Here is a 26,661-nt window from a genome sequence, read left to right as displayed (position 1 = left end):
AGAGCCCTTATTGTGACAGCTGATGGCCTCCAGAGGCAATGGACCAAACAGCGTTGGTGGAAGTAAGGTTGGTGAACAAGGATGAGGATTTTGAAATTATTGCATTTGCAGCACAAAACAATGGGGTTAGCTGATGGGTGAAGTGAGAGTGGAAATGGATGGTATTGCTGGGGTTCAAGCAAATGTTCTTGGCAACAGGAAGGATACTGAATCTACAGTTGTGTTTAGTTTAAGTGAGCATGGAGGAGAATGGATACAGAGTTCTGGATAAGAGGTAATTAGTATTGTTTCGGTCTCATTCATGCTCAATTGGAGAAAGTTATAGCTCAAAACAACTAGGCAAGCAACAAGAAATAAAGAATTCCTATTTGTTTTCTCGGAGCCAAACTCTATTATAAAGGAAACTTGGGTGCTATTTTTCATAAGTTTTATAAAGCATTTTGAAATTTTTGGTCCATTGTTCTCTTTACATCGTTAATCAGAAATTGGTTGTGGATCACAAGTATGTTAGTTTAATGAGCATTAAGGAAAGAGAGAAAAGAGAAAATCAAAGAAAGAATTCACATTTGTGTACCGCATTTCAAGAACTCAGGACGTCTCAAGTCACCTTATACCCAATGAAGTACTTTTGAAGTATCATCACTATTGTATAAGCAGCATCACTGTCGTAAATGAAGCCAATTTGCACAAAACAAGGTCCCAAAAACAGCAATGTGATAATGACCAAATAATCTGTTTTAGTGATGTTGGTTGAGGGATAAATATTGGTCAGGACACCAGGAGAACACCCTACCTCTTCTTCAAATTGCACCATGGGTTTTTTTAGGTCCACCTGAAAAGCATCTTGGGTTCTCTCCAAAAGATGAAAACTTCGACTGTATGACTTCAACCTCCTAGTACAGTGGTGAACACACTCCAACTGAGCCAAGCCTAACCCTTGGTAGCAGTTATAAAGTGGATACAGATGTTGAGGGATAGGTAAGTGCAGTGGTTCTTATGTAAGCATCAGAGCTTCTATATATTAGATTTAAGTATTTTGTAAATCTCTGAAATAACATATTCAATCTCAAATATGTTGTTTTACTTATTTGTTGATTTTTGTGAATAGATATTTCCTTTTATTTACTGATGGCAAGTGGTACCTCCACAATAAATGTGAATTATTCTCAACTTTCACCCATACAAAATGCAGTTTGTTATGTCAAGTTATGATTCACACCAGTGGAATAACTTAGGATTCAGTTCTCAGTGGTTGTTAATGGTCAATCAAAAGGTATTAAAGAACAGACTTAAAGGCTGGGGAGCAGGAAGTTAGAGCTAGTCTTAGAGGTAAGGGAGAGGGAGAGAAAGCTGAAGCAAAGCAAGATGTGAAAACAGCCTGGTTGTTAGGGAATGTTGAGCAAGGTCAAAGTGGCCTTGAAGGGAGAGAATGCCAAAGAAATGCTCAAGGGTGCTGGGAACACTAGCACAGATTGGGGAAAATTAGCAGACAGAGCTAAAATTATTTTGGAGGCAGAATTGGGGCAGTTGGGCTGTCATGCAAAATTACCTCATGCCATATTGTTGCTCACCTGCAACATGGCAGACCTCATAGCACCACCTACAGACACAATTCTGGTGACATATTTTGACCCACTCAATTTGTGATTGCAATATAGAAGATAAATATAGTAATAGCGACATTTCACAATACCTGACAAGTTGGAAAGCATTATGAATCAGATTTGCTCGGTCCTTCTGGCTCAGAAGTGTGTGGTTCTGCTCCAGCAGGTTAATCAGAGCATCCCATCCAGTATTCTCATAATGTACTATGTAATATCCATTCATGTCCACATTAAATTTTACCCATTGAGCTTCTCTATCGAGTTCAATATGATCTGGTTGAAACAATAGAGTTAATGAAGCTAATTAGTAAAGGAAAATACTCACAGCTGACTGTTCAAACATATAGAAAGATTTATTGTACAGAAGGCGGCTATTTGGCCCATCATGTCCATGCTGGCAAAATAGAAGTGCAGTGAGTTAAACTCCTTGCTACCTCAGGGAATGAGTGAGACAGTGAGTCAAACACTGTCAGAACTTGCAACTAAACAATGCCTCATCACACCCTTGGAATGTTCCTGTTCTTTACAAACAATGGATTGGTTATATAGATAAACACAGCAGCCAATTTAATAATAGCAAGCCCGAGAAACAACAATGAGTTCATGGCCAGTTATTCCATTGTCAGCTGGTGTTAGTGAAGGGACACCAGGATGCCCTGCTTTTCTTCAAATAGTGTCACGGGATATTTTACATGCACCAAAACAGGCAGACCCTCATTCACTTTAACATCTCAAATGAAGGTGGCAACTCCCAACAATGTAGCACTCCTTTGCTGAAGTGTCAGTCCAGGTTAGTGCTTCGTCAGTAACTTGAACTACAACTGCTTAAGTCAATAGCAAGCCAATTAAACCAATCTGCCAAATATACAGTAATCTGGGAACAAGACATTTCAGCAGGAACAGGTGCCATTTTATTTTCAAATGTAAGTGATAACTTAAGCTAACGTGTAATTATGTTGTGCATAATGTTATGAGCATTGTACAATAAAACCAAATTACAATGTTAGTGATATTTTAAATACAATCCAGGATGAGGAAGTTTTAAATTAGGTTCACATTAAGATAAATATCATTAAAAAATCCTTATTTTAATGATTAAAGTTATTTATTTTTGAGGTGGTGCTATTTATTGAAGACCATAACATACAGTATTCTTACCCGATTTTGTCTTCAGCAGATGTCTACCAATAGTTTTAGAACTGCTTGTGATATAAGTTAGTGGGACATACCACAGGTAGCTGCAAAAAGGGTGAAAAAAATGTTTTTGATTCTCAAAATGTTGCAGATTACACTTAAAATGTTATCTGCTACAACATGTCACATATTTCATCAAAATCAAGTTCAATAAGAACACAACTGAAACACAAGTACCCAGATTGCAGTGAGGCCCAGGTGGGGTCCTCTGGGAGCACTCCCTTAAGAAAGCGTTCTTGTTGTAGGCTGACTGAGCTCCCATTATGCTTGACAATGATCACCGGTATTCCTTGCTGAAGTGTCCACGTATTCATAATCTCCTTGATGTCTAGATGTTCCCCTGCATAGAGGTACTAAGGGATTGTAAGGCACAGAGGACAGTTTAGCATGGAATGTTATTTTTCTTCTTATGTTAGTTTTTAAAGAATTTTTGAAGTGTTAAAACAAAATCCAAGCATACAGTGCACAAGCAACCAAAATTTACTTTTCATCCAGTGGTTGAGCCTGTGAATTGTATGTTTTCGGTTGCAGGTGCTTGGGTAAAGAGGCTGTCAGGAAGATGTAATAATTCTCATAATATTATTGGGATTTATTGTAAAATAGTGGTTTTTGTGTCTATATGTGTCTGCGTGTCATGTGAGAGACTTAATTGGGTTAAAGGCAGCTGGTCTGAAGGCTTTGATGTGGTAGAAGGTGAATTAGGTTTGAAATGTTAAGTAGGTAAACATAGGTGCCAAGAGAACATTTGCATTTTTAAATAAACCAGGCTAGATTGTTCTCAAGGGAGGGGTGAAATGTATCACCTAGCCAGGTGAAGTTTAGAAATAGTGGGCAGAATTTTGCCTTTGGCAGGCGGGCTTGGTGGGGGCGGTTGGGAAGCCATTGGCACCAGACCGCGATTTCATGCTGTTGGGTCAATTAAGGCCCACCCAGCGTGAGACATGAACGGCAGCGCTGATGTGAACCTGCCTGTGCATTAGGTTCGACGGGCAGCGAAAAATTTAAGTTAAATGATTACTTAATGGCCTTAATAGACCTTTTAATTGTTGGTGGGAACGCTGCCGGCTCTAGCACGCATCCGCCAACTGAACTATCGCGCGACTGCGCATTGACGTCAGCATGCTCAACCAATGTCAACGCAGGTCATTTCACACTCGAGCGGGTCGGGCACGCGCCCGCCCATCGAGCGAAAATTTCTGCCTAGTGTGTTTATTTTTCCCAAAAATTACTGGTAAAACTTAGTACTAAGAGAGGTTTTTATTATCAGAAAGGTAAAGTCCAAAGGCATAGTGAAATAATGGGAATTTACATTAAAAGGGGAAAATATGTATAAAGGAGCGAAGGCTATGTGTAAGGGTAGACATTTTGAGATCTAACAAATGTTAAAAGCCTTCAGCATCTACACCTCAAGCTGCTGTCCTCAAAGAGTTGAAGTTAAGAAAACTCACTTTGAATTGGACTGGTTCAGGGTATTGTGTGTCACCTTGCCTGGGTCTTTTAAAATCTGTGTGTCTTACTGTCACCTTAACAAAAGTGTAACTGGGAGTTAAATTAATTAGGGGATTTAGAAGTTATTAGAGTAGTAATTTGTAGACATACGTGTGCACTTAAAAATTATTTTCTTGTTAATAAGTGTTTAATCTAGTTTTGTAAAAACCCAAAAGACTTAGGGGAGAATTTTCTCCCCGTCGTGCGGGCTGGACGGGAGTGGGCGGGCGCGCAGCCGATTGCCGCCTGCAATCGGCTGCGCGCCGCCATTTTACGTGGGCTGGCCAATCAAGGCCCGCCCAGTGTGACGTGCTCCTGGAACACTCAGCGCTCCCTGTGCAGGTGGGGAGGGAGGAGGGAGAGTCGGAGCCTCCAGTCTTTTGCACATGTGCGCGAAAGAGCGCAGAAACCTCCCTGAGGCACGGAGCTGCCTCAGGGAGATTATTTTCATTATGAAAACTTGAAAAAAAAATAGAAAAAATTATTCAGACATGTCCCCTTATGTGATAGTGTCACATGTGCTGGGACATATCAGTGAATTTTAATAAAAGACTTTATTTGATTTATAAACCCCTCATGAAACCCCATCCTGCCTGTGGATTAGGTTTCATGAGAAATGCAAAGGCTGCCTGGGCTCTTCACTTGCCCACTGAATTTAAGGTTGGACGGGCAGCCCAGACAATTAGTTTGATTAGTTGTTAAATGGCCTTAATAGGCATTTGACAGTTCAGCGGGCACGCAGCCGACTCCAGTGCACGCCCGCCAAACTAAAGATCGGAATGACGTGCAGTGACATTGGGATGCACGCCCAACGTCACCATGTGTCATTTTACGCGTCAGTGAGCAGGGCCCGCCCCCGCACGCCGACCAGAAGGTTCGGACCTTAGTGGTCTTATTACTACTGAATTCAAGGCACACATCTCAAAATTTATACAAATTGCAAAACAAGTTGTGGCAGTTGTTTCAAGTTTCTCTTTGGGATTTGAACAACTCAGCATTTACCATCTACTGTGCCATAACAGTGGCTTTCATCAATGATGATGCAATTAGGGATGCATTACATTAACAGAACTAGTTTATACGTCTATTATGCCCCTATTGACTGATTATATACTTAATTCCAAAGTAGCAAAAGGCTCAGCTTCCTAAATGCAGGAAGGTGAGTGGAGGCTGACAGTTCCTATCACGGACAGCCAGCGAGGGGGAATGCAGAAAATCTAAAAAAAATCAAAATCAGAGAGGCTTAAAATTTAAGTAATTTCAAAAACATGCAATCCTTTAGACCTCAATATATCCTTTTATTTTGCAATTATTATCAATGTAAATTCCTGTTTTACTGCACTGTGCCAATTTTTCTGATTTTCTAATATTATTCAGGTAAATTCTAGGGATCAAAAGCTGAATTTCAATGGATTCTAAGGTAGTTGTGTGATCCCACATATTGTAATTGGGTAGGTACTTATGGCACCTGTGGGATTTTGCAAGTTGAGTATGTACAGGTGTCACTGAATTTAAATATAGTTCAACGAAGGCAAAATGAAGCAAATCTTACAGGATTTTTAGCAGCTTGTGAAGTGCTGTAGCAGAATCCACCTGAGGTAAAGTCTTCTTTGGTGCAAGTCTGTTGGGAGCACAAAACAGAGATTGGTTTTCCATTGCCTTCACAAGCTTATATAACTTCAAAAGATCACAAATCAGATGTTTTATTTCAGATTGGCAACCCAAATTTTCTGCAGGAATTCCTGGAAGAGTTTTGCAAACTTCATAATTTTTTTCAGAATTGTTTTATAGTTGCTTATTAAATTCTAATTTTATTTCTGGAATAGCTTGTGGGTGAATAGCAAAACAGTTAGGCCACACAAAGGACTTCACAAATGCTTTGGTTATTTGCTGATCATTTTCGGTTCTTAGCTTTTTGAGGAAAGAAATATTTTTTTATAAGATAGTAATTTATTTCAGAGCTTGTGAGAAAATATTTTTTTAAAAATGGGACGCACTTTTTACTCTATGGGAATGCTGATCATTTTCCAGCCACCTATTTCCTATATTCTATCCCATAGATACTTGCCTGCTAAAATATGTGCGGAAGATTGTATTACATCTTCAAATTTGAGTTGCAGCAGATACCTTCTGCTGTTGTGAAATGAATGTACATTGCAAGTAGTTTAACACATTAGTCAATGTAGTTAACATGTGATGGTATAATCATTATTTTTGCAAAGAAATTATTGACAATTTCCAGCAAATTTATCAATCTAAACTATACCTTGCATCATCAAGGACTATGCCAAAAAAGACAATGGGCAGAATTTTCCTGTATACTTTTGTGACAAAATATATATGACATATGTTATTAGCTTTTTTCTTCTGTCACAGTACATAGAGTTAATAATAAAATTCACTCAGAGAAAATGCTAAACTGTGATACTTAATAATCTCAGAACAGTTACCACGTTTGTAATAAATAACTCAAGCCAATCAATTCAAATTCAAATATAAATGTCCTGAGGGATTTGTTTAAACATATGCTTGTCTGGCAGTTCTATTTGAGTCTAAGTGACATGCAGTTAAATTTTCTGTACTTGAGCACATTTTGAAAATAACTCAACCTCCCTTGTTCCAAATGAGTTTATTAAAACATAAATCCTCATTACTGCATTTTGGTTTATTGGTTATATTATGTATCCTACATGAATTTCGTTGACTTCAGAATAAACACTTCACTAAACTCTGGCTTAAGCCATAAAATTCCTCAACGACAGTTTAAAGGGTATTTATTCTATAACCTTCCAAAGTAAAAGAAGGTGATGATTGGGAATGTGATATAACCAGTAAAGTGAAGCAAAGAGATCCAAATTGGCCAGGGATTAATATTCAGGTTTCATTCACACTAATATTTAGTATAGCAAAATTGCAATTATTTTCTGCCATTCTGAAAGTGGATAGTGAAGTTTATAATGACTGCAAATCTGCAACATGTCACTGCTACTGTTTTTTTTTGTTCAATAAATCTGTCTAACGGTTTATAGCTTAATCTATGGTTTAGTGATGGGTTTATTTTACTCCCTTCTAAAGTCAAGGAAGATCACATGATGGTGCATGATATAACCAATACCTGAGGCACAATAATGGGAGCATTTTTTGTCCAACCTCTGCACTTATTACAATAACCTGAATGTTGGGCATCGAAAAGATACTCTCTGGTTTGAAGTAGGGTGGGGGTGGGGAAATCTTCTACACCATTGCTCTGTTGAGCCTGAGGAAAACATCTGGAGTAAAAAACCCCAAATTAAACAGTATTATTTTTAAAAAATCAAACTTTGCAGAAAAGTGGTAAAGAACAAGTGATAGTCAGGTAACGATGGGTTCTATACAAAAACTGGAGCTAAACTATCAATATATTTCTACACTAGGTTCTGAATTAAATTACGTAATGGCACAAATGACTTTAATCTTCATTTTTTGCAAAAGGATTGGAAAAGTTCATATTTAATGGATAAACTAATTTAGTTTGAAAATGGTCAAACAATTAATATTTACTAAAATTATCTTGTTTTAAACAAGTACTGAATTTTTATTGAAATGCACAATTCAACTTTCAAACAATAAAAGAAACTCTTACGTTGGCCATACTGTTCCACAGGTCTTCATTCTTGGCATTTTTGTAGCTGTACTTTTGTAGATAATGAACTAAGCCTCTTTGGAAAACCTCCTCGGTCAGAAAATTTCTCAACATGTGCAGAATGCAAGCTCCCTACATTTAACAAATTGTAAAATGTGAGTTACAAATAATATCTGCAGACACACATGCACGCGCGCGTACACACACACACACACACACACACACACATACATACACACACACACACACACACACTCGAAGCGGAACGCGGGGAACTGGGGCGGAGGGTGGGAATGTGGGGAGAACTGGGCCAGAGCACCAGGAGTGGGTGAAAAACAGCTGGAGCTGGGACGGAGCACTGGGAGCGGGAAAAAGCCGGGTGAGCAGAGGCACCTCACGATCCAGAGTCTCTCTATTTTCACATACTCGCAGTTGGTGGCGTCTGCTGGTTCTCCAGAGAAAGAGGCTCTCATTGGAAGAGCAGTCCTCTGCAGAAATCTTCAAACTCACTGATCCGTTGTACCGGCATTTTCACCAAACCCACATAGAGGGGCTTCTGCGGCCTGTGGGCTGGACAAGCCTGAACTATACCATGGCTGACCTTCAACCTCAACGTCATTTTCCCCACACTATCTTTAATATCTAGAAATCTATCAATCTGTGTTATACTCTTGATCATCTCAATCTCTTGAACATAGTCAATGACTGAGCCTCCACAGCCCTTTTGGGGTTGAGAATTCCAAAGATTCACCACCCTTAGTGAAGTTTCCTCCTCACCTCAGTCCTAAATAGCCTCTCTCTTATTCGGAGATGGTGTCCTCTGGTTCTAGACCTCCACCACCACCCCCAAACCCAGCCAGGGGAAACATCCTTCCTGCATCTACCCTGTTGAGCCCTGTAAGATTTTGTATGTTTCAATTAGATTGCCGCTCATTCTTCTAAATGCTGGAGAATAGAGGAGGCCCAATCTCCTCAATCTCTCCTCGTAGGACAATATCACCATCCCAGGAGTCAATCTGCTAACCCTTTGTAGCACTCTAGATTTCATTGCAGTATTAGACAGCTAAAGAAAGCTGTAAACTACAACGAAAGTAAATCTTTAAAAACATTTGAAAGAGGTTTTAAGGATATGTGGGTGGATGCCACCTGGCATAAATGCCAGCTTCCATCCATTTGAAGCCTCCACTGTTAACCTCCACACTTCTGGGATTCAGAGGAGGTCCATCCCATTTTACTTCTGAATGCTCGAAGCCCCTGCATCACTTGGGGTGCTTATAGAATGCTCACCTTGCTTAAGAGGCTGGAAAATCATCTGAATGCTGTCACCACTGATAGTTTCTCAGGGAACTGTACCAAGGCCAGAATTTTTCTGTCGGCGAGTTGGGGACGGAGTCCGCTCGCCGACGTGGGATGACGTCGGTGGGGTGGGGGACCCCTGACGTCATCCCGCCCCATTTAAATCTTCAGGAAGGTGGGCGGACAGCGAAATCAGCTGTCCGCCCGCCGACCTGTCAATGGCCAATTGAGGCCATTGGAAGGGTAGTTAACCCAATTAAAGGCCCTGCCCGTCCAACCTTAAGATTGGCGGGCAGGCCAGAAGCCCCAGTGGGCTTCTGAAAAAACATGAAACCTCATCCACTGGTGAGTTGAGGTTTCATGTCTGTTTTTAAAAAGTTTAATGAAGTTTTAGTCATATTTATTAACATGTCCCATCTCGTGTGACATTGTCACATGAGTGGGACATTTTAATAATTTTTTTATTTTTCTATTTTTGATGTTTATAAAGCTTTCACCGATTTCCCTGAGACAGCACTTAGTCTCAGGGAGCAGTGCGCTCTTTCGTGTGGATGTTTGAAAGAGCACACTTTGCCAATTGGGGAATCCCTCCCCACCCCCCACCCCCTCCCGCACAGGAAGCGCATAGCTATCAACTGCCAATCCTGCCATCACCAGCTGAGCAGCTGGGGACATAGATAGTCCAACATTTAGCATCCCTGCCCTAGGATCTGCTCCCTCTTCCTCCACTAGCTTTGTAAGGGACAGAGGGAGGCTGTATTACTTTTTCTTCCAAGACCAGAAACTGGAGATTGGGATGGTGCTGGACAGGCAGCGGAAGTTTGGTTACTGGCCAGCTTAAAATTGAAAACTGAGAAAACAGACATAGTCTATGGAAGTGTATCGTAACTATGAGTTTAACAGCTTATGTCTCTGAGAACAGAGAAGATGCACTATATTACAAAAAATAATGATTTAGTAAGATTAACTTTACATCTGTATTTATGTATTACTGGTATGTTTTAGTAAGAAGACTATGCTTCTTTGTTATGAACAGCACGTAGACAATCTCTCCTTTGTAGCAAATTGTCCGTTGTTAATTGAAAGGGTAGTTAAGATAGGAAGAGAAGATAAATGAAAAAGATAGGTGACTGACATCACCCAGGGATGTAGCCCCAGGATCCCAGAAAAAAGCAAACCACACAAAGACACAAAGATCAATCAATTCCAAAAAGTGAAGTCATTCATCTTATGCTTATTAAAAGAGTTTTAATCCTGCAATCCAGATTGTAAACTGTATTGTAATCTCAAACATTGAAGATTCTTTAGACTAAGGGAAACTTGACTATTGCTGCAATGTTCAGATAAATAAAGCACAATAGTAATTTGCATTTGGGTGTTACTGACCGATGGTAAATATTTAAACATTTTACTGCAATCATTAAATCAAGTAGTGTTAAATTATTCAACTTTGTATCGAACTTCACTTTTGTGGACTCTGGGACGTAGAAGTTAACTAGTCCGCTCAGTGTTGTACTGTGGTTCTGCTGTGATTGATTTATCAATATGATTAGGACTTGGGTATTAGGGATAAAGGTGACCTAATTAGGCATCTTTTAAACCTTAACAACATAAATGGTCGTTCTCTTCCAATCTACCAATGTTTTCATGTTAGGATGGGTGGGGAGGGGGTAATTGATCTAATACTCTTAGTGAATGCAGACTACGTATTAAAAATGTTGATACAATGTTGCTTACATGTTGTGTGTGACTTAGCTTTCATCTATCTAACAATGTCTATTGGGATATTAGCTTGACTAGCATCAACAGTTAATGATCTCTCAAAGTCTAGATATAAGCCAATGTTGGACAACATACTTCAGTAACTACCCTAAATACCTTGTCATAAGAGAGGGTATTAAACATTTCCTTTATCTGAGTTGGATTTTCTGCAGGTGTGGAAATGGGACGTGATGAATTCATTGAATCTCTTCCCATTGCTCCAAAACACGTGTTCAAAAAGTAATCATCCTGTAAAGATCCAACATTATATTAAAGAATTAAACAAAGTCACATATCCTGCAATAAAGTGACCAATAGTGAGAAAGATTTACTCACAACTTGCAGCTCTGGATAAGCAGAATCGACAGAGACAAACTCCATGTACCTGGCAAATCCTTCATTCAGCCAGATATCATTCCACCACTCCATTGTCACCAAGTTACCAAACCACTAAAGAAAAACAAGATACTCATTAGGGATCTGGTGAGCATTTTTTAAAAATGGTCAATTCTAAATCGATATTTATTGAAGTGATGTACTGTAAATCTCCATTGGCCAGATAGATATTGGTTAATATTTTCAAGGTCATGCTTCCAATTTCAAAAGTGAAACACAAGGGTTTACATTCCCACCACTCCATTAATGGTCATGGTGCAATAAGTTACAGATTCTGATTTGAAAATAATTTCCTAAAAGCTAATGAATCAAGAGGGATCACCGGCGAAGACCATTCAATCTACATGCTATAACTTGGACATCTTTTGCTTACGATACTGCGTCTTCCTTTAAAAATTAAAAAAAAATTAAAAACCTGACCCCAGCCTGCCCATTTCCACTTTTAATGGTGGTGGGCTGGAAGTATGGCAGGGGAGGCAACCAATCCATTCTCACGTTGGTCACTAAAATATTTTATAGAGGGTGTCCGCCTCCATTTTAACTTTATTTTTACACCTTCAGGCCAGTATTCTTAAACATTGGGAAATCCAACTGGTGAAAGGAGGCAAGAAAGTCTGAACCTATCAGCTAACTGATTTTGTGACCCTGCTTGTGGGCCAGAAGGATTAGGAGTGTTTCCTACATGTCCACCAAGCAAACCTGTTTACCAGGATATTTAAAATTGGACTCCCCCATTCGGCCACCCTCTCTTGACAGGGCCCTGTGATCCAAACCCCAAAAACCCTGATCACTACAAAAGCCCCCACACAAACCCCAAAGACCACAATCCCTCTCCAACTCCTTCACCAAAATTCAATCATTGAAGACCCTGATCTCTCCTCAAACCTTCTGACCAAAATCCTAAAAATCCGATCATTCCCCAACCCCATTGATCCAAACACCAAGACCCTTATCTCACCCCAATACCCCCAACCTAAACTCCAAAGGCTCCAATTTCTCCCAAATCACTGACCCAAACCCCGTAATCTCTAATCTCTATCCAGCCCCTACCAAACCTTAAAAACACTGATCTCCCCACGCTCCCCACTGCCTGCCACCAATCCAAATCTCGAAGACTCCAATATCTTCCCAACCTCCTCATCCAAACCTCTTCACACCCTGGTTGCCTTTCTACCCAACAGGCAGACAGTCAATCTGACTGGCTGTTCAGTGGGAAACTGCTGTTCTGCCCTGTTGCTAAAATTCAGTAGGCTCTGTGAGTAAGCCTTACTCCCAAGATTCCTTCCCTCTGCTCTCTTCCCACCTCAGAGTCATTATCAGGGCCTTAATTTCTGATTTGTTCTTTTGCGTTACATGGCATTTGTTGTAACTTGCCTAGCATATTCATTTCAAGCTAATATTGGCGATGAGTGCTATATTACAACTTGAACAAGTATTTCAAGAACTTTGTAAAAAATTGCTCAGCAAGTTTATTTAGTAAGTAACCCAACAATATAGAGCGCGTATGTTCAAGGTTAAATTCCTAAACTGACGAATTATCTGGTAATAGTGGTGTTACAAGTAGGTTCAGCACACTGCGTTAAGAAAATTTGTGCTATGGACACAATTTTTGGAACTATCAAATGCTAGCTGCATGAGTGGAAGAGCAGTTCTGCAAGGAAAGTACTTTTGGGAAACTGGGAATTATCTCATCGATTACAACAGATGTAAAAAGTCAAATGACAGGAGAATGATCTACATACTTAGAATATTCTGACTGCAAGAAAAAAAAATGGAATTTATATAGCATCTTTCATGAACATACGACATACCAAAGCTAATTAAGTACTTTTGAAGTGCAGTTACCATGGTAATTTGGGAAATGCAGCATCCAATTTTGCACACAGCAAGCTTCCACAAACAGCAATGTGATAAAGACCAAATAATCTGTTGCCATGTTGGCTGAGGGGTAAATATAGGCCAGGACATCAGGGGATAACTCACCTGCTCTTCTTCAAAATATTGTCATGGGATCTTTTACATCCACCTGAGAGGGCAGACAAGGCCTCAATTTAACATCTCATCTGAAAGATGACATCAGCACTCCTTCTGTACTGCAATGGAGTGTCAGACTAGATTTTTGTGCTTAAGTCCTGGAGCAGGAGTTAAACTCATAACTTTCTGACTCAGAGGTGTGAATGCTACAACAGAGCCACGGCTACTTAAAAAGCATGTTCAATAACTGTGAAATGGTGACAAATCTGCACTTTTTCATCTGAAACAGATAATAGTTTTGCAAATACTTCGCTGGAACATTTTATATATCCTTTAATGCTAAAATAGTAAACAAAGCCTGAACAAGTACATAGTGAGAATCTGTGCACTGGGCCAATAGTCTTTTGAGTGAACCTGTCACTGACAAACCCCTCCCCCCACCACCTTAAACCAGCTTATATTTCACCCCTTTCCTATTTTTACTTAGTTCAGTTGAAGGGTCATGAGGACTCGAAACGTCAACTTTGCTCTTCTCCGCCGATGCTGCCAGACCTGCTGAGTTTTTCCAGGTATTTCTGTTTCTGTCATTGATCTTGATTGGCAGACAATAAAAATTTACAATGGAGCTGTAGTTGCATAATAGCTCACAAAGTTTGTTGTGTATTATGTGCTAAATACAGTACTGTATTTGGTGGAATTATGAAGCCAACTAACATGCAAGAAATTCATGAAGTTGGGTACAGACCTTAATCAATGCAGATTACATGAGACAGACGGTACCTGATGCGCCAGTTCATGACCTATCACCATGGTAATCCACAGTTTATCTGATGCTGAGGAAGTTTCAGGATGATACAGCAGAGATGTCTCCCTGTAAGTCGTTAAACCCCAGTTCTCCATGGCTCCTGACTGAAAATCAGGAATCGCAACTAAATCTAAAAATACAAAATTTCTCATTGTATTATCTCTTAATGCGCTGTCTCGTTTATATTTTGTATCAGTAACAAGTACAGTATCACGATGTAAGATCTTAAAGAGAAACTGTATACAACAACTTACACTTACTTTGGCATTTTTAATATAGAAAAACATTCCCTGGCACTTTAAAAGAAAGAACTTGCATTTATATAGTGTCTTTCATAACCTTAGGATATCCCAAAGCACTTTACAGCCAATGAGCTACTTTTGAAGTATGATCACTGAAGGGATCATATACCAGCCAGGAATCCATCCCCCACCCCACCTTGTCATTTCTCAGCCTTTGCTCCTCTCCCTCCTGTGACCCCTCTCCTCCACAACTTCTTCCCTGATCTCCCTCCCATTGGATTCCTACCCTTCCCCCTTTCTGGCGCCAATTTGCCTGCAAATTTCTAACTTATTCAGCCTTATTATACAACATCTTTTCCTATATAGAAAACTTGTGTTTGACTTACCCTGCTTTGGAAGTGGGTAGTAGATATTGAAGTAATGTTCATAAAACTCTAGTAGCTTCACTGCTGCCTCCAGTGCATAATGTGTTTGACTCCCCTTATCTGGGGCAGCATATATAGACACCTGTTGGAATACAAGATTCACTAATAAAAATCATATGCTTGTATACCTAGGAAGCAATTATATGAGAAAATGGGGAAGTCTTCAGAATGTGTTTCATTTTATTTAAGGACAACATCCTCTTCAGAGTTTCAGGATTTATCGGATTTCCAAATGCCAGTGTGAGTCGGTGATTCTCAACATGCAAAAAGTAGCAAACACTTCCATTTCTGGTTGCTGGCCTAGAAAGCGGATTGCGTTTGAATCCTGATGCAGCACATGTGCCTAAAGTGGCCAAAGTCAGGATCACAGGGACTTACATTTCTGCTGGCAGCCTTCAGTAATTCCTCTACAGAATGCTGGTTTGGCTGCCAAGTGCCCAAGTAGGTTGAATGCAGAGTGCAAAGTGCAGACTGTGGTCAGTCATAAACAAATTTTGCAATGGCCAACCCCAAAAAGCATTAAGACCTCAGTTGCACATGTGACAAAACCTAGTGCCTGCTTAATGTTCTTGCTCTGAATGATCATGCGTGATCCTTTACCAATATGGTTGCCGGTGCATCAAAATGTGGATTGAGAGCATGCCTGCTGTCCACTATATTAGACTTTGACACTTGTTTTATGCCAATTCCACTGACAATCCAATTTCTAGGCCTTTTTTATGTCCTTTTGCCCTCCCAACACTGGGCAAACCCATGTCAGGCATCTAAAAATGGAGGCAGGGTGAACTGAAATTTCCCAGCTGATTCCTGCTGGACACCATTTTGACTGGCACAAGAAACAAGGCAGGTTGCGACCGAAGCAAAAAGTGACTCTGGTTTCAGCCTTTTAAATGCCTGCCTCAATTTTGAATTTCCACGTTTGAGATCTTCAGTAAGGTGGATGGGTTCCTGAAGCTTTTATGAAACATGTCAGGTCAGTCAATTTGCAAATTTGGGGGAAGCCTATTGTGCAGTCGAGAACCTTTTGACAGGTAAGTTTAAAAGGTGTTGCCAACTTCAAATCTCATAATTAGATGCTGTATGATAAGTTACGCATGCTTTTAATGCAGTGATTGATCATAGGGCTCCTTCCTTGAAAGGCAATTGACCATTTAAATTGACCAGCATCATTTAAGTGTTCACCAGTTGGTAGAGGGCTCTTATGCAATCAACAGTATTGAGAATCAGATATTAATATTTTATCTGCATCCTATGTTTAGATTTTTGCATTGATTTAACGTCCAGACATCTGTGGAGCCTTTGAAAAAAATTGACCACTTGGCTAGCCATCTGTTTATTCAAATTCAAAGGCTCTATTGTATTCAACTCTGGAGGTTTTGTTGATGCAGTTGTGCAATGTAATTTTGTTATGAATTGTTGGCTGAGTTCCAAAACTCACTAATAAACTTAAAGGAAAGTTTGTTCAGACAGTTGTCTGACTGTGATCTTTGTTTGATTGGTAGTTTTATGACCATTGAATAGGATTATATTTCTTTGAAGTGGTTTTTAAATGGCTGTGGGTTTATTTTAACATATTTATGAGCACTTAAGAGGAGTAAGTTTTTTTCAAGTGAAGTTTTAATGGATGATTGTTTATATTGTTGGTTGCATGAGCATTTCAAAGACTTTCCAGTGTTATTATAGGGCTCATGAGTTCTGTCCATAGTGGATACTGGGTGAGAAGGTATGAAGTATGCATAGGGGTATGGAGAGGATATGGGAGATATGAGGGGACATGGGAAGCAGGTGGGGAGGGTGAGGGATGTGGGCTAGGGGGCTAAACAGTCATGAAAAGTCATGTCACAGTGAACAGAGGTGGGCCTTCTAAATCTGCATCGCTTGGCTCTGTTCCCACCTTGGGCCTGCTTTGGGAGGCAACAGCCCCCACTCCAGCCAGTCCCAGTCTCCCTTTTCTTTTGAAGGCCAAGATACTTAACCACAGAAAGGAACTCATCCAACTCCTTTCAACTGTTGCAGTAAATCTGCATTCACCACGAGTCAATATCCTATTCCATGTGTTGCTAACCCTTTGTATAAAAAAAGCCTCCAGCCATTTAACCAGGTCTATACTGGTGTAGTTTATGTGACCCATCATCTACGTTAAACTATTTAATTGAAATAGCCTGCTTACACAGACACAGTCCCTTCATCATTTCAGATACATTGGATGGAATTTAATGTCCACACCTGAGGTGGGTTTGGAGGCAGGGGAGCATTTAATTGGGTGGGAGTGTGCCAGGTGGTGGCCCTGTTGCCTCCCCGCCTCTGCCCTGATTATGTACAGGATGGGAAGGCTCGCGGATGGTCTTCGTGCCCTGACGTCAACTGAGGTCCTTAAGTGGGCAATTAATGATCACTTAAGGGCTTCATCCTGCCGCAGGTTCATAACAGCGCTGTGGATGTACCTACACCACACAGACTGCAACAGTTCAAAAAGGCGGCTCGCTGCCACCTTCTCAAGGCCAATTAGGGATGGGCAACAAATGCTGGTCTAGCCAAAGACGTCCACATCCTATGAAGGAATTTAAAAAAATCAACCAACAGTTGCCACATGGGGAACCCCGTCGTGTTTGCTCGTGGGCTCCCTGTGGGGGGAGGGGATGGGGGACCCCCTCCCCATGACCCCCATCCTGTCCTCAATTACCTGTGGCCAGGGTCCCTCACTGATCCTGGGCCTCTGGTGTGTGCATTCTGGCAGCTACCACCTCTCCCTTGGTGGTGCTTATGACAATGGGGAACTTCTAGCCTCTGATTGACTAGACCCCTGAGGGGGGTGGATTTCTGTCCTCAGGGTCCTCGATCCTGCAGAAGGCCAGCCACTGGTGGGCCTTCCCCAAAGGAGATGATGCAGAGCTCTCATTGACTGTCCAGCTGACAGGAGAGATCCCTGTCGCTTGGATTAAATTCTGCCCGGTGTTTAACATCAGAAAATTTTACTTACCTAAAAGGTCTGTAAAGTCTTTATGTGCATTATGAATGGAGGCATGTGAGGCAACAGAAATAAGTGGATATTAAGTACTGCACATCACTCCAAGAAATACAAGCATTTTTTATTGTTGCAACCATTTTTATTACTAAACACGAGAGTTTCTCTAGCTGATTCCCCCAGAAAGTCAAAGAATGAGGTCCTTTATGAATCCTAAACAGCCATCATCCATCCCAACACCCACAAGGGTTTTTGGAGGCATTATGGTTGGGGAGAGGGGAGTAGGACAGAGGACATCCAAGGTTTCTTTGTGAGGTCCAGAGAAGGACTGCTGCTCTTCCTGGTCCACAAAGAAACCATGAAAAAAATGTTTAATTGAAACTTACCCAGGGCCTCTTCTGGAACAGATTCTGCTTCCTGTCAGCTTTCCCTTTCAGCTCAGTCAATGGGTATCACTGCTATTAACATCATGTCAGGGTCTGAATGATGTCATTGGATTTAGACATTTAAATACTGATGTGGTCCCTGCCCTCCCAGAGCAGGCTGCCCAGTCATTAAATAATGGCAAGAGTGAATCCTTCAGCGATGCACAGTAAGCATCTAGCCGCCATTTAATTACCAAACTGCCCCATTTTCATTTAAAGTTGGTCTTTTAGTCAAGAAGAAAAATCATGTACACAAAGGTAACAGTCATGACATAAATAATGGGTCATAACGGAAACCATAGAAAGGAACATCTGAAAAATGCATTAACTTTAGATTTCAAAAAGGCAGCTTGTTCTCTTTAACTTTCTAAACTAGTCCAATTTGTAGCTTCATATTTTGGAAAATTGGAATCCCTTAATGAAAGGATTGGTGTGGAGTTGACTGTGCTTGAACAAGTACCCAGCAATTGAGGAAGCTACATTCAGAATCTTTTAGGCAGAAGAGTGGTGGCACTAATTCAAATCTCACCTTAATCCCTGTTGATGTTACTGCACTGACAGATGTAAAGTCACAGATAATGAAGGCCACCAAATACGTGCTCATCCTTACACTCACATCAAAGTGGTCTTCAAAAAGTCTTCCTACCGGGAAAGATTTGATCTACAAAAAATATTATAATTTTTTTCAGGAAAGACACCATGATATATTTCAAATGTAGTAATCCCTACTCTTTTGTACATTTTGCTGTGTGATCTAGAGATTTTACATTTATAGCTACCTTATAGTCAAAATGTAGCTGTTGGCTATCTGGACCCGGAAATTCCTCAGGCTGCATCCGTGGTGGTTAAACTGGGTAGCATGTGATATTGTCCTGCAGCACCATTTCTGCTAGTTTGTGGGCACGTTATTTATATGAGCCAGGCAGACACCAGTGCTAGAAGGTGCATCCCGGACACCTGCCTACCATTGCCCACAACAAAGTCCAACGCCTGCCCACCTGCCTGCAAAGGCATGTATTGTTCAAGCCCATTGCTGACCCCTGTAAGGTGGCTGACTATCCAAAATAGTTTTAAAAAAATAATTCTCCAAGGATCCAGGCTGATCACCTAATAGTGAATCCCACATATATCCTTATGGAGGTCAGTACACCTCAGATGGTTCACTGATCCACCATTAATAGTGGACCTGCTTCCACATTTAGTAGCAGAAACTCCTAGCTTAAGGAGTCCCAACCTTTAGCCATTACTTGCCTTGTAAGGGGCAGACACAAGTTCCACCCATTACAAGGTAAACTTTTGAGATATAGCAAAGGCCAGTACAATAAGCTCTATTTTTCTCTCCTCTGACCTCCTGCCACATTTATAGCAGGAGACTCCAGGAACACTTACAAAATTTTATTCCCTGATATTATGCAAGTATTACATAGAGAGTGTCATTTAGCTGTTCATAATAAAGCTTATTCTAAGAGATCTGCATTCAGTGATTACTTAGTAATTAAACCATGGAACATCCACACAATGAATTATTTCTGACTACAGATGAGGTTAAGAAAATCCTATGATAAGAAACATTGAGATAATGACAGTTAAACCACAGGATGAAAAAAAAACTCATACCATAGGCATGTTGGACAGTGCAATATGCTGCTTTTCCCTTCTTATCTTAATTGAGAAGTTGGCTTTAAAAGATGGTTCATCAAAACATGGAAAAGCCATCCTTGCTGATGTAGGTTCAAAATGGGTAGATGCAAGAATTCTATAAAAACACAAGCAATTCATAAAAGAACTGAATTCAAATTAAATGAATATGAAACAAACTGAAAGGCCTGTTTTTCACTGCATACTGCATCTTCTGTTCATTCAGTTGGGAATTTTGTAGAAGCAGCATATGACTGGATATCACCTCTTAAATCATGGGGAAATTCATTTAAAATGTCACCTTTATTCATGTTCTATTTGTGTAATAATTGCTACACTTAAGTTATCACTGGAAAACATAATAGAGATACTTACATATCAGAATATATCCAATGCAAGCAATCTTAATATGTTCAAATGAGAGCCAATTATTCAGTCATTCATAACTTACAGAAAAAAACATAATGCGAATGGGAAAAGTAGAAAGGCCAAACAGGTTAAAAACTCTCCTAAAACAATGTCGATAACCAAAACACTTCAAAACTCCTTGATAACAGATTCCAAATCTGTGGAGGGAACAACCCAATTTGGCAAAATCATAGTAAACATAATCTATACTATCATTCAGTAAAAGTGAAAATAAAAACTGAAGAAACTGGAGATCAATAATATATTAAATTTGCTAGATATATGGCATAGTCCTTGGCCTGAATTTTTCAGGCGGTGGGCGGGCTCAGCGGGAACGGTCGGGGAGCTAATCGCCGCCCGCGATCAGCTCCGCACCGCCATTTTACGTGGGAGGGCCAATTAAGGCCCGCCCAGTGTAATACACGAGCGATAGCACTCAGCACCACCTGTGCGGACAGAGGGAGGAGGGGGAGTAGGGAGAGTCAGGGCCAGCGCTCTTTCATGTGCATGCGTGCGAAAGAGCACTTCAATCTCCCTGAGGCACGGAGCTGCTTCAGGGAGATTGAATCGATATCGAAAAAATTAAATAAATGGTTCAAAAATGTATTTAAACATGTCTCCTTATGTGGCTGTGCCACATGAGATGGGACATGCTTTAGGGGAAAATAAATTATTTATTTAATAAAAGCTTTAGGAAATCTCATCCCGCTCATGGATGAGGTTTCCTAAAAAACGCGAAAGCTGCTTAGACTTTTCGCCTGCCCGCGAACCGTAAAGTTGGATGGACAGCATTAACAATTACTTCAATTACTTTCTTAATGGCCTTAATAGGCCATTTACATATTAGGAGGCACGCAACTGACTCTGGTGCGTACCCGCCAAATGAAATATCGTGGGACTGCGCGGTGACGTCAGGACACACGCCTGACGTCATCGCGTGTCATTTCACGTGTCAGTGTGTCTGGCCCACCCCCGCACGCCAACTGAAATATCCTGCCCCTTGTTTTTTTCAGATTTCCAGCATTCGCAGTATTTTGCTTTTACCTTAATGCTCTGGGGACCCGGGTTCAAATCCAAATTTAAATTCAATAATAATCTGGGATTAAAAGTCTAACGATTAAACCACTATTGATTGTCGTAAAAACCCATCTGGCCATGTGACTCCAGACCCACAGCAATGTGGTTGCTTATAGGCACTCAGTACCTGATAGAGAGACTGGACAACTGGACATCAGGAAGGGGGAAGTGTTATCTGAGAGCCAGCCTTGCTGCCATGCCCCTGCATCCCTATCCCTGTGACCCTCACCTTGTGAAACCCTCCCCCATTACTGTGGCTTAGGTTATGTGGTTAAATAAATAATCACGCAAAGGTCTTTTGTAATTATGTGGCACAGTATGGTTCTTAGAAAAGCACCAGCCTTTCTAAGTTGAAATGTGTTAACAGCTTACCTTGTTTTACCATCTGGTGTTCGATAGCTACTTTTGTAAAAACCATAGAAGCCATCAGATAAATTAGCTGCATAGTTGATGTTAATAATATACTTCTCTCCACTAGCCAGAGGCTTGGCAGACTGTAGTGCTATTTGCTCATATGGTGGGTATTCCAAAACGTACAAACTGCTTTCCATGTGGGTAGCCCCATTGTTTGGTAATGCAATAGTTGCCTTGGTGATTTCTAGGTGCTTGCTATGGAGGATGATGGACCTGGCTTCTTGCCTGACGAAAATCTGAATCGAAGCTAATCCGGTGAAGTTTACAGTAGTCAAATTTGGATGTATCAGAAGGTCATAGTGGATTGGTATGATCCTATCAGGTAGCCTCATCTTGTTCCAAGGAAACTTCTGACCATTAGTAGCTGAAGGAAAGTCTCCACTATCACGGTCACTAGTGCACAGCATAACATGGCACAACACTCCAAGAACCAGGAATAGCATCTTCTGCTTCAGTAGCATTCTCCAAATAGGGAAAGGATCTAAAAGCACAAAACATTAGTACTGTAATATTGTAAAGTCAACATTTTGAACCAATAGTAATACATTCTGTAAATTATCTAACCCATTTTAATAGTCTACTGCCAGAGAATCAGAAAATGGTGTAAACTCTGTACAGCTTGCAGTAAAGTACATTTTAAACAATTGCACGAACATTGGTTTTGGTATTATGACAATCCAACTGATGAATAAATGGAGCTGTATTGTTAATTGCTCAAATCCTGTGCCAAACAACAAATGTTTTCCTAGCAACCATACTGCAACCAGCATAAAAGAAATATAGGCTAATCTATCAACGTATTTTCTGCAGCAATAATAAAACCAATGGCTTTTTTCTTCAGAAATTGTGTATTTTTGGTATCATGACATTACCATGCAATTCAATAACTCAGCTTCCAGGATGTTGACTCCAATTTATTGTTCCTTACCTCCTTCAATTCTTCTTTCCTACTAAAACATTGAGGATTTAAAACTAAAGCTCAGCATTAATAGCTTGTTTTCACTGATGCTCATTTCATCCGAGTCATTTAAAGCACTATACAATTTCATCTTGACCTCTCAATAATAAATGAATTATTCTGAATTCCAAGACAGATTTTGGTATGTATTTCTGTTTGCATCCCACAATATTGATAGAAAACAACCGGGTGCCCAGGCCATCCATGGGACTTCCCGCCATGGACTTACTCAGGGTGAAGATGGAAAGGCAGCAGCGTCATCATGCAACAACCACCCCCCCCCCCCCGCCTCCTCCACCAAACTCACTATGTGGTAGGGCACTACATTCCACCTTGTGTGCATGCGTGTGAGAGAAAGATAGAGAGACAGACAGACACATGGTGTCCTTTCTGGTCTCCATTTGAGCTATTTTAACTCACCAAAATAAATAATTAAATTGAACTTGGAAGGTCTCGCAAACGCTGGTTCTAATTTGGATCATTTGTGATTTTTTGATAATTAAAAAAATCTAAAGGTTCTGTTTAGTGGCCACTGTATTTTTACAATACTTACAGAAATCTTGTAGCAATTTACAAACCAGTGCTACTATGTTACCACAATTACTGGAAGACATGTTATCACATTTTATTGAACTTATGTGGAGGGACCACTTTTAACAATGGCATTGTTTGAATTATTTTGTCCACCATCCATTTATAAATGGCGTGGTATTAACCCCACTCCACATCCCATCAGGCCAAATCTATCTCTTTCTCCTTAACCTGGGACGTTACTAAGAATCCACCTGTGTGCCACATCCAGCTGCCCACTTTACTAAATCTCAGGATCCCACATCCGATGCTGTCAAAACTCAAGACATGGCCATTGCTACTAAGGCTGAGGATGCCTAAATTGTCAAAGTTTTGCATTTAATCGTTTGTATGGAAATTTATTAAATGCATTTTGGAAGTTTAAGTACAGTGTCACAGCGCTGTAGAGTTTACCACAGCTTACTTGGGTTGCCTCTCTAAATTCAGCAGTAAAACTGTTTATCACAAATGCTTTAACATCCAGAACTTGTGTAAGAGAGATTTCAGACAGAAACAATAGTCTCATTTGCACTACAAGGTATAAGGCAGTCTTGATATAATTTATGGACTCCACCTTAATTATGCATTCAATTGTAAATTAACCATCTGGAGCAAACGCTGCAATTAATCATACTGAAGGCTCTTTGCAGTTATTTGGCCCCTCTTTATAAGCAAAATATACACAAGCATCTGAACAAGGAATTTCTGAGCAGCTTAATTTCCAAACTGCACAGGTAGGGGAAAAAAGCAAAGTCCAACCCATGGAGTCACCTTAAATCTCCAATTCCGGACAAATGCCTTCTGAACCATAACATATACAAAATAGCATGGGCCCTTTTTTTAAAGCAATTATGTCGAACAGGGTAGGCTGTTACCGACTCTTGAATGAGGGTCTATTAATTAACGTCAATTAATTCAAAATTACATTAAGTATAGTTTGGTGCCTTTTTTCAAAATACGCTGTCCTTATCCAAAGGGACTAGAAGTTATACTCGTCCAGCCCGAAATGGTTAAGATTTAAACGCTTTACTCCTTACAATACTAATTCCGAGCTCGCTTACGATTCCTTGTGCCAGGCAGGGTCGCAGCTCAGTTCTAAGTCCTGATTGTCAGCGACCCGCCATCACCTTTTACCAAGCGAGCTGCATGTGTCCGGGAACACTTTTATTTTCACTTTCGGGACTCGATCACCCGGATACACATTACTTTCATTGAGTGAATCTTTTGTTTTACCCACAAACATTTTTTTCTAATACATGAGGACTTTTAAATAATGATTTTTATTTTCTGAGGGGAGGATTGGAAACTGATGAGATATTCATGAGCTCCGGTCAGAATGAGAAACTGACCACCAGCTCCGAAAGAAGAGGAAATTGTAGGCGTTCCCACAGGAGGCGCTCCGAGACTTGGAGCAAGAGGGAAGCCGAGGTCAACTCGGATTGAGAAAAAGGGGCAGCGAATCGCTGCTGAGGGGGGCAGCAGTTTCCATGGATAAAACAGGCGCAATATCTGTGGGCTAAACCCTCATGGCGATCAGCTTCCGGGGAGGGAACACTTTCATAAAATCTACCCCTTTGACCAAGCATTTGGTCATCTGACCCAACATGTCCTCATGTGTTTTGATGTCATACTTTGGATCTGGTTTTTGTCCTTGGCTCGGGTTCACAGAGTCCGGAGAGTTCCCGGCTCGACGAACCCAACCATTAAAAATGGGCACCCGCAGGTGGAATTGTCAGTTGTGGGTGGGTGGGTGGGAGGGAGGGAGCACAGACTGAAATGGGAGTCGGGGTGGGCAACCCTGGAACCAATCGACAGGCTGCCGGGCAAGGCCTGCCTCTGTGGCCAGGCACTGTATTTAAACAAATAAAAAATGTTAATAAAACAAAAACATCCCTCCTGACCTGCTCCACACACCCGCTATGTCCAATCCATGTTAACCCATGCCTCCCACCCACCCCGCAAGGCTCCCGCACCCATCTATCTACCCCACCTGGCATCTCACTGCCACATGCCAACTTAATGCCCATCTACCCACCCTGCATGGCTCTTATACCCCTATGCCAACAATTTACCCCTCTACCCACTGCCATGGCCCCTGGTATCACTATGCCAACTTAGTGCCAACAAATGCCAACCCATGACCCCACCGCTTTTTGCCATTACTCCTTCCATGCCAGTTCACCTTGTATCCTTGGACAGTTCCTTGATAGTTTTGACACTTCCTGGATAACTTTGACAGATTTGACAGTTTTGACACTTCGTGGAGAAGCTTGACTGATTTAACAGCTGCACAGCTCCTTAAAATTTCCTTGACAGCTGGACAACACCTGGACAGCTGGACATCTGGGCACCTCTTTCACAGCTTGACCGTTCCAATGAGTTTGTGCGTAAAAAGTGCATAATCATGTTCATTTTTAACAATCCCAAAGGGTGCCTTACCTCTCCCAAAGGTGTCCTGGAACCCTTTCCAAAAGGGTACCTTACCTCTCCAAAGAGATACCATGGCTATCCATAAGAATCCACCAAGTTCAGACCTCCTCTTACTTGTTCTAATCTGCACACTCTGGATTCCACACTCCTGTGCTTCCAAAATCCCACTTCAGTGGAGGCAGCTGGTGATTTAAATAGCCAGCTGCTTCTGCAAATTGTGCATGCTTGAACCCCAGCCCAATTCTAGCCCCGCCCCCACAAATATGGGAAATACCAGGTTCAGGGGCGGGACATAGAAATTTCAGCCATTTTGGGGATTTTTGTCACGATGGAGAGCCTCTCCATCGTGGTGAAAATCTGAGCCTTTGTTTTATAATGCTCCTTTGAAGCACCTTGGGACCTTTCATTATGTTGAAGGTCCTATGTAAATATAAGTTGTTGCTTCTGTAGGCTAATAATTCACAGAACTTCACAGAATCACAGAATTTTAATGGCACAGAAGAAGGCCCATTGTGCCTGCACCAGCTCTCCAAATGAGCATTACAACCTAGTGTCATTGCCTTGCCTTTTCAGTGCAGTATTGAGGAGATGCTACATTATTAAAGGGCCTGTCTTTTGGCTGAAACGTGTCTGCCGGTTCAGATGGACATGAAAAAAATCCTGGTGTTATTTGAAGAACAGGGTGTCCTGAGCACAATTAACTCACAGCATCAATACAGGTTAACTGGTCATTTATCTAATTTCCTGTTTGTGGGATTTTGTGTACAAATTGACTGCCCTGTGTGCAGCAATTAGAACATAGACTACAATTCAGAAGTATTTAAAATTGGCTGTAAAGCACATTACGACATCCTGAAGTCATGAAAGACACTATATGTAAATGTAAATGCAAAAACCACCAGAAGCAAATTAATTTGATATAGGAATGGAGGCATTGTTGCAAAGATACCTTATAACAGAACAGTTACA

At 40.8% G+C, this 26,661-nt stretch overlaps 1 protein-coding gene across 3 annotated transcripts in view; it reads right to left on the bottom strand.

Moving 5' to 3' along the window:
- erap2 (endoplasmic reticulum aminopeptidase 2) overlaps window positions 1–24,407 on the bottom strand; it is a 65,089-nt gene extending 40,682 nt beyond the window's left edge. Inside the window, exons 1-13 of one of the 3 annotated variants that reach the window (XM_078565654.1) lie at window positions 24,300–24,407; window positions 21,693–22,215; window positions 19,815–19,953; window positions 18,727–18,858; window positions 14,769–14,889; window positions 14,116–14,270; window positions 11,302–11,415; window positions 11,083–11,214; window positions 7,909–8,040; window positions 5,839–5,907; window positions 2,976–3,151; window positions 2,763–2,842; window positions 1,694–1,877 (exon numbers count right to left, since the gene is read on the bottom strand). In XM_078565654.1, the coding sequence (XP_078421780.1) occupies window positions 1,694–1,877; window positions 2,763–2,842; window positions 2,976–3,151; window positions 5,839–5,907; window positions 7,909–8,040; window positions 11,083–11,214; window positions 11,302–11,415; window positions 14,116–14,270; window positions 14,769–14,889; window positions 18,727–18,858; window positions 19,815–19,953; window positions 21,693–22,195 (1,937 nt within the window). In that variant the 5' untranslated portion in view covers window positions 22,196–22,215; window positions 24,300–24,407. Of the gene's footprint in view, window positions 1–1,693; window positions 1,878–2,762; window positions 2,843–2,975; window positions 3,152–5,838; window positions 5,908–7,908; window positions 8,041–11,082; window positions 11,215–11,301; window positions 11,416–14,115; window positions 14,271–14,768; window positions 14,890–18,726; window positions 18,859–19,814; window positions 19,954–21,692; window positions 22,216–24,187; window positions 24,208–24,299 lie in introns of those variants that run through there. The other 2 variants (XM_078565663.1, XM_078565672.1) reach the window with 2 other exon arrangements.
- Window positions 24,408–26,661: the final 2,254 nt, after the last annotated feature.

The sequence above is a fragment of the Cetorhinus maximus genome, chromosome 2 (genome assembly GCF_964194155.1).
Source record: "Cetorhinus maximus chromosome 2, sCetMax3.hap1.1, whole genome shotgun sequence".
Lineage (NCBI taxonomy): Eukaryota > Metazoa > Chordata > Chondrichthyes > Lamniformes > Cetorhinidae > Cetorhinus > Cetorhinus maximus.
This window is presented reverse-complemented; position numbering and strand designations above follow the sequence as displayed.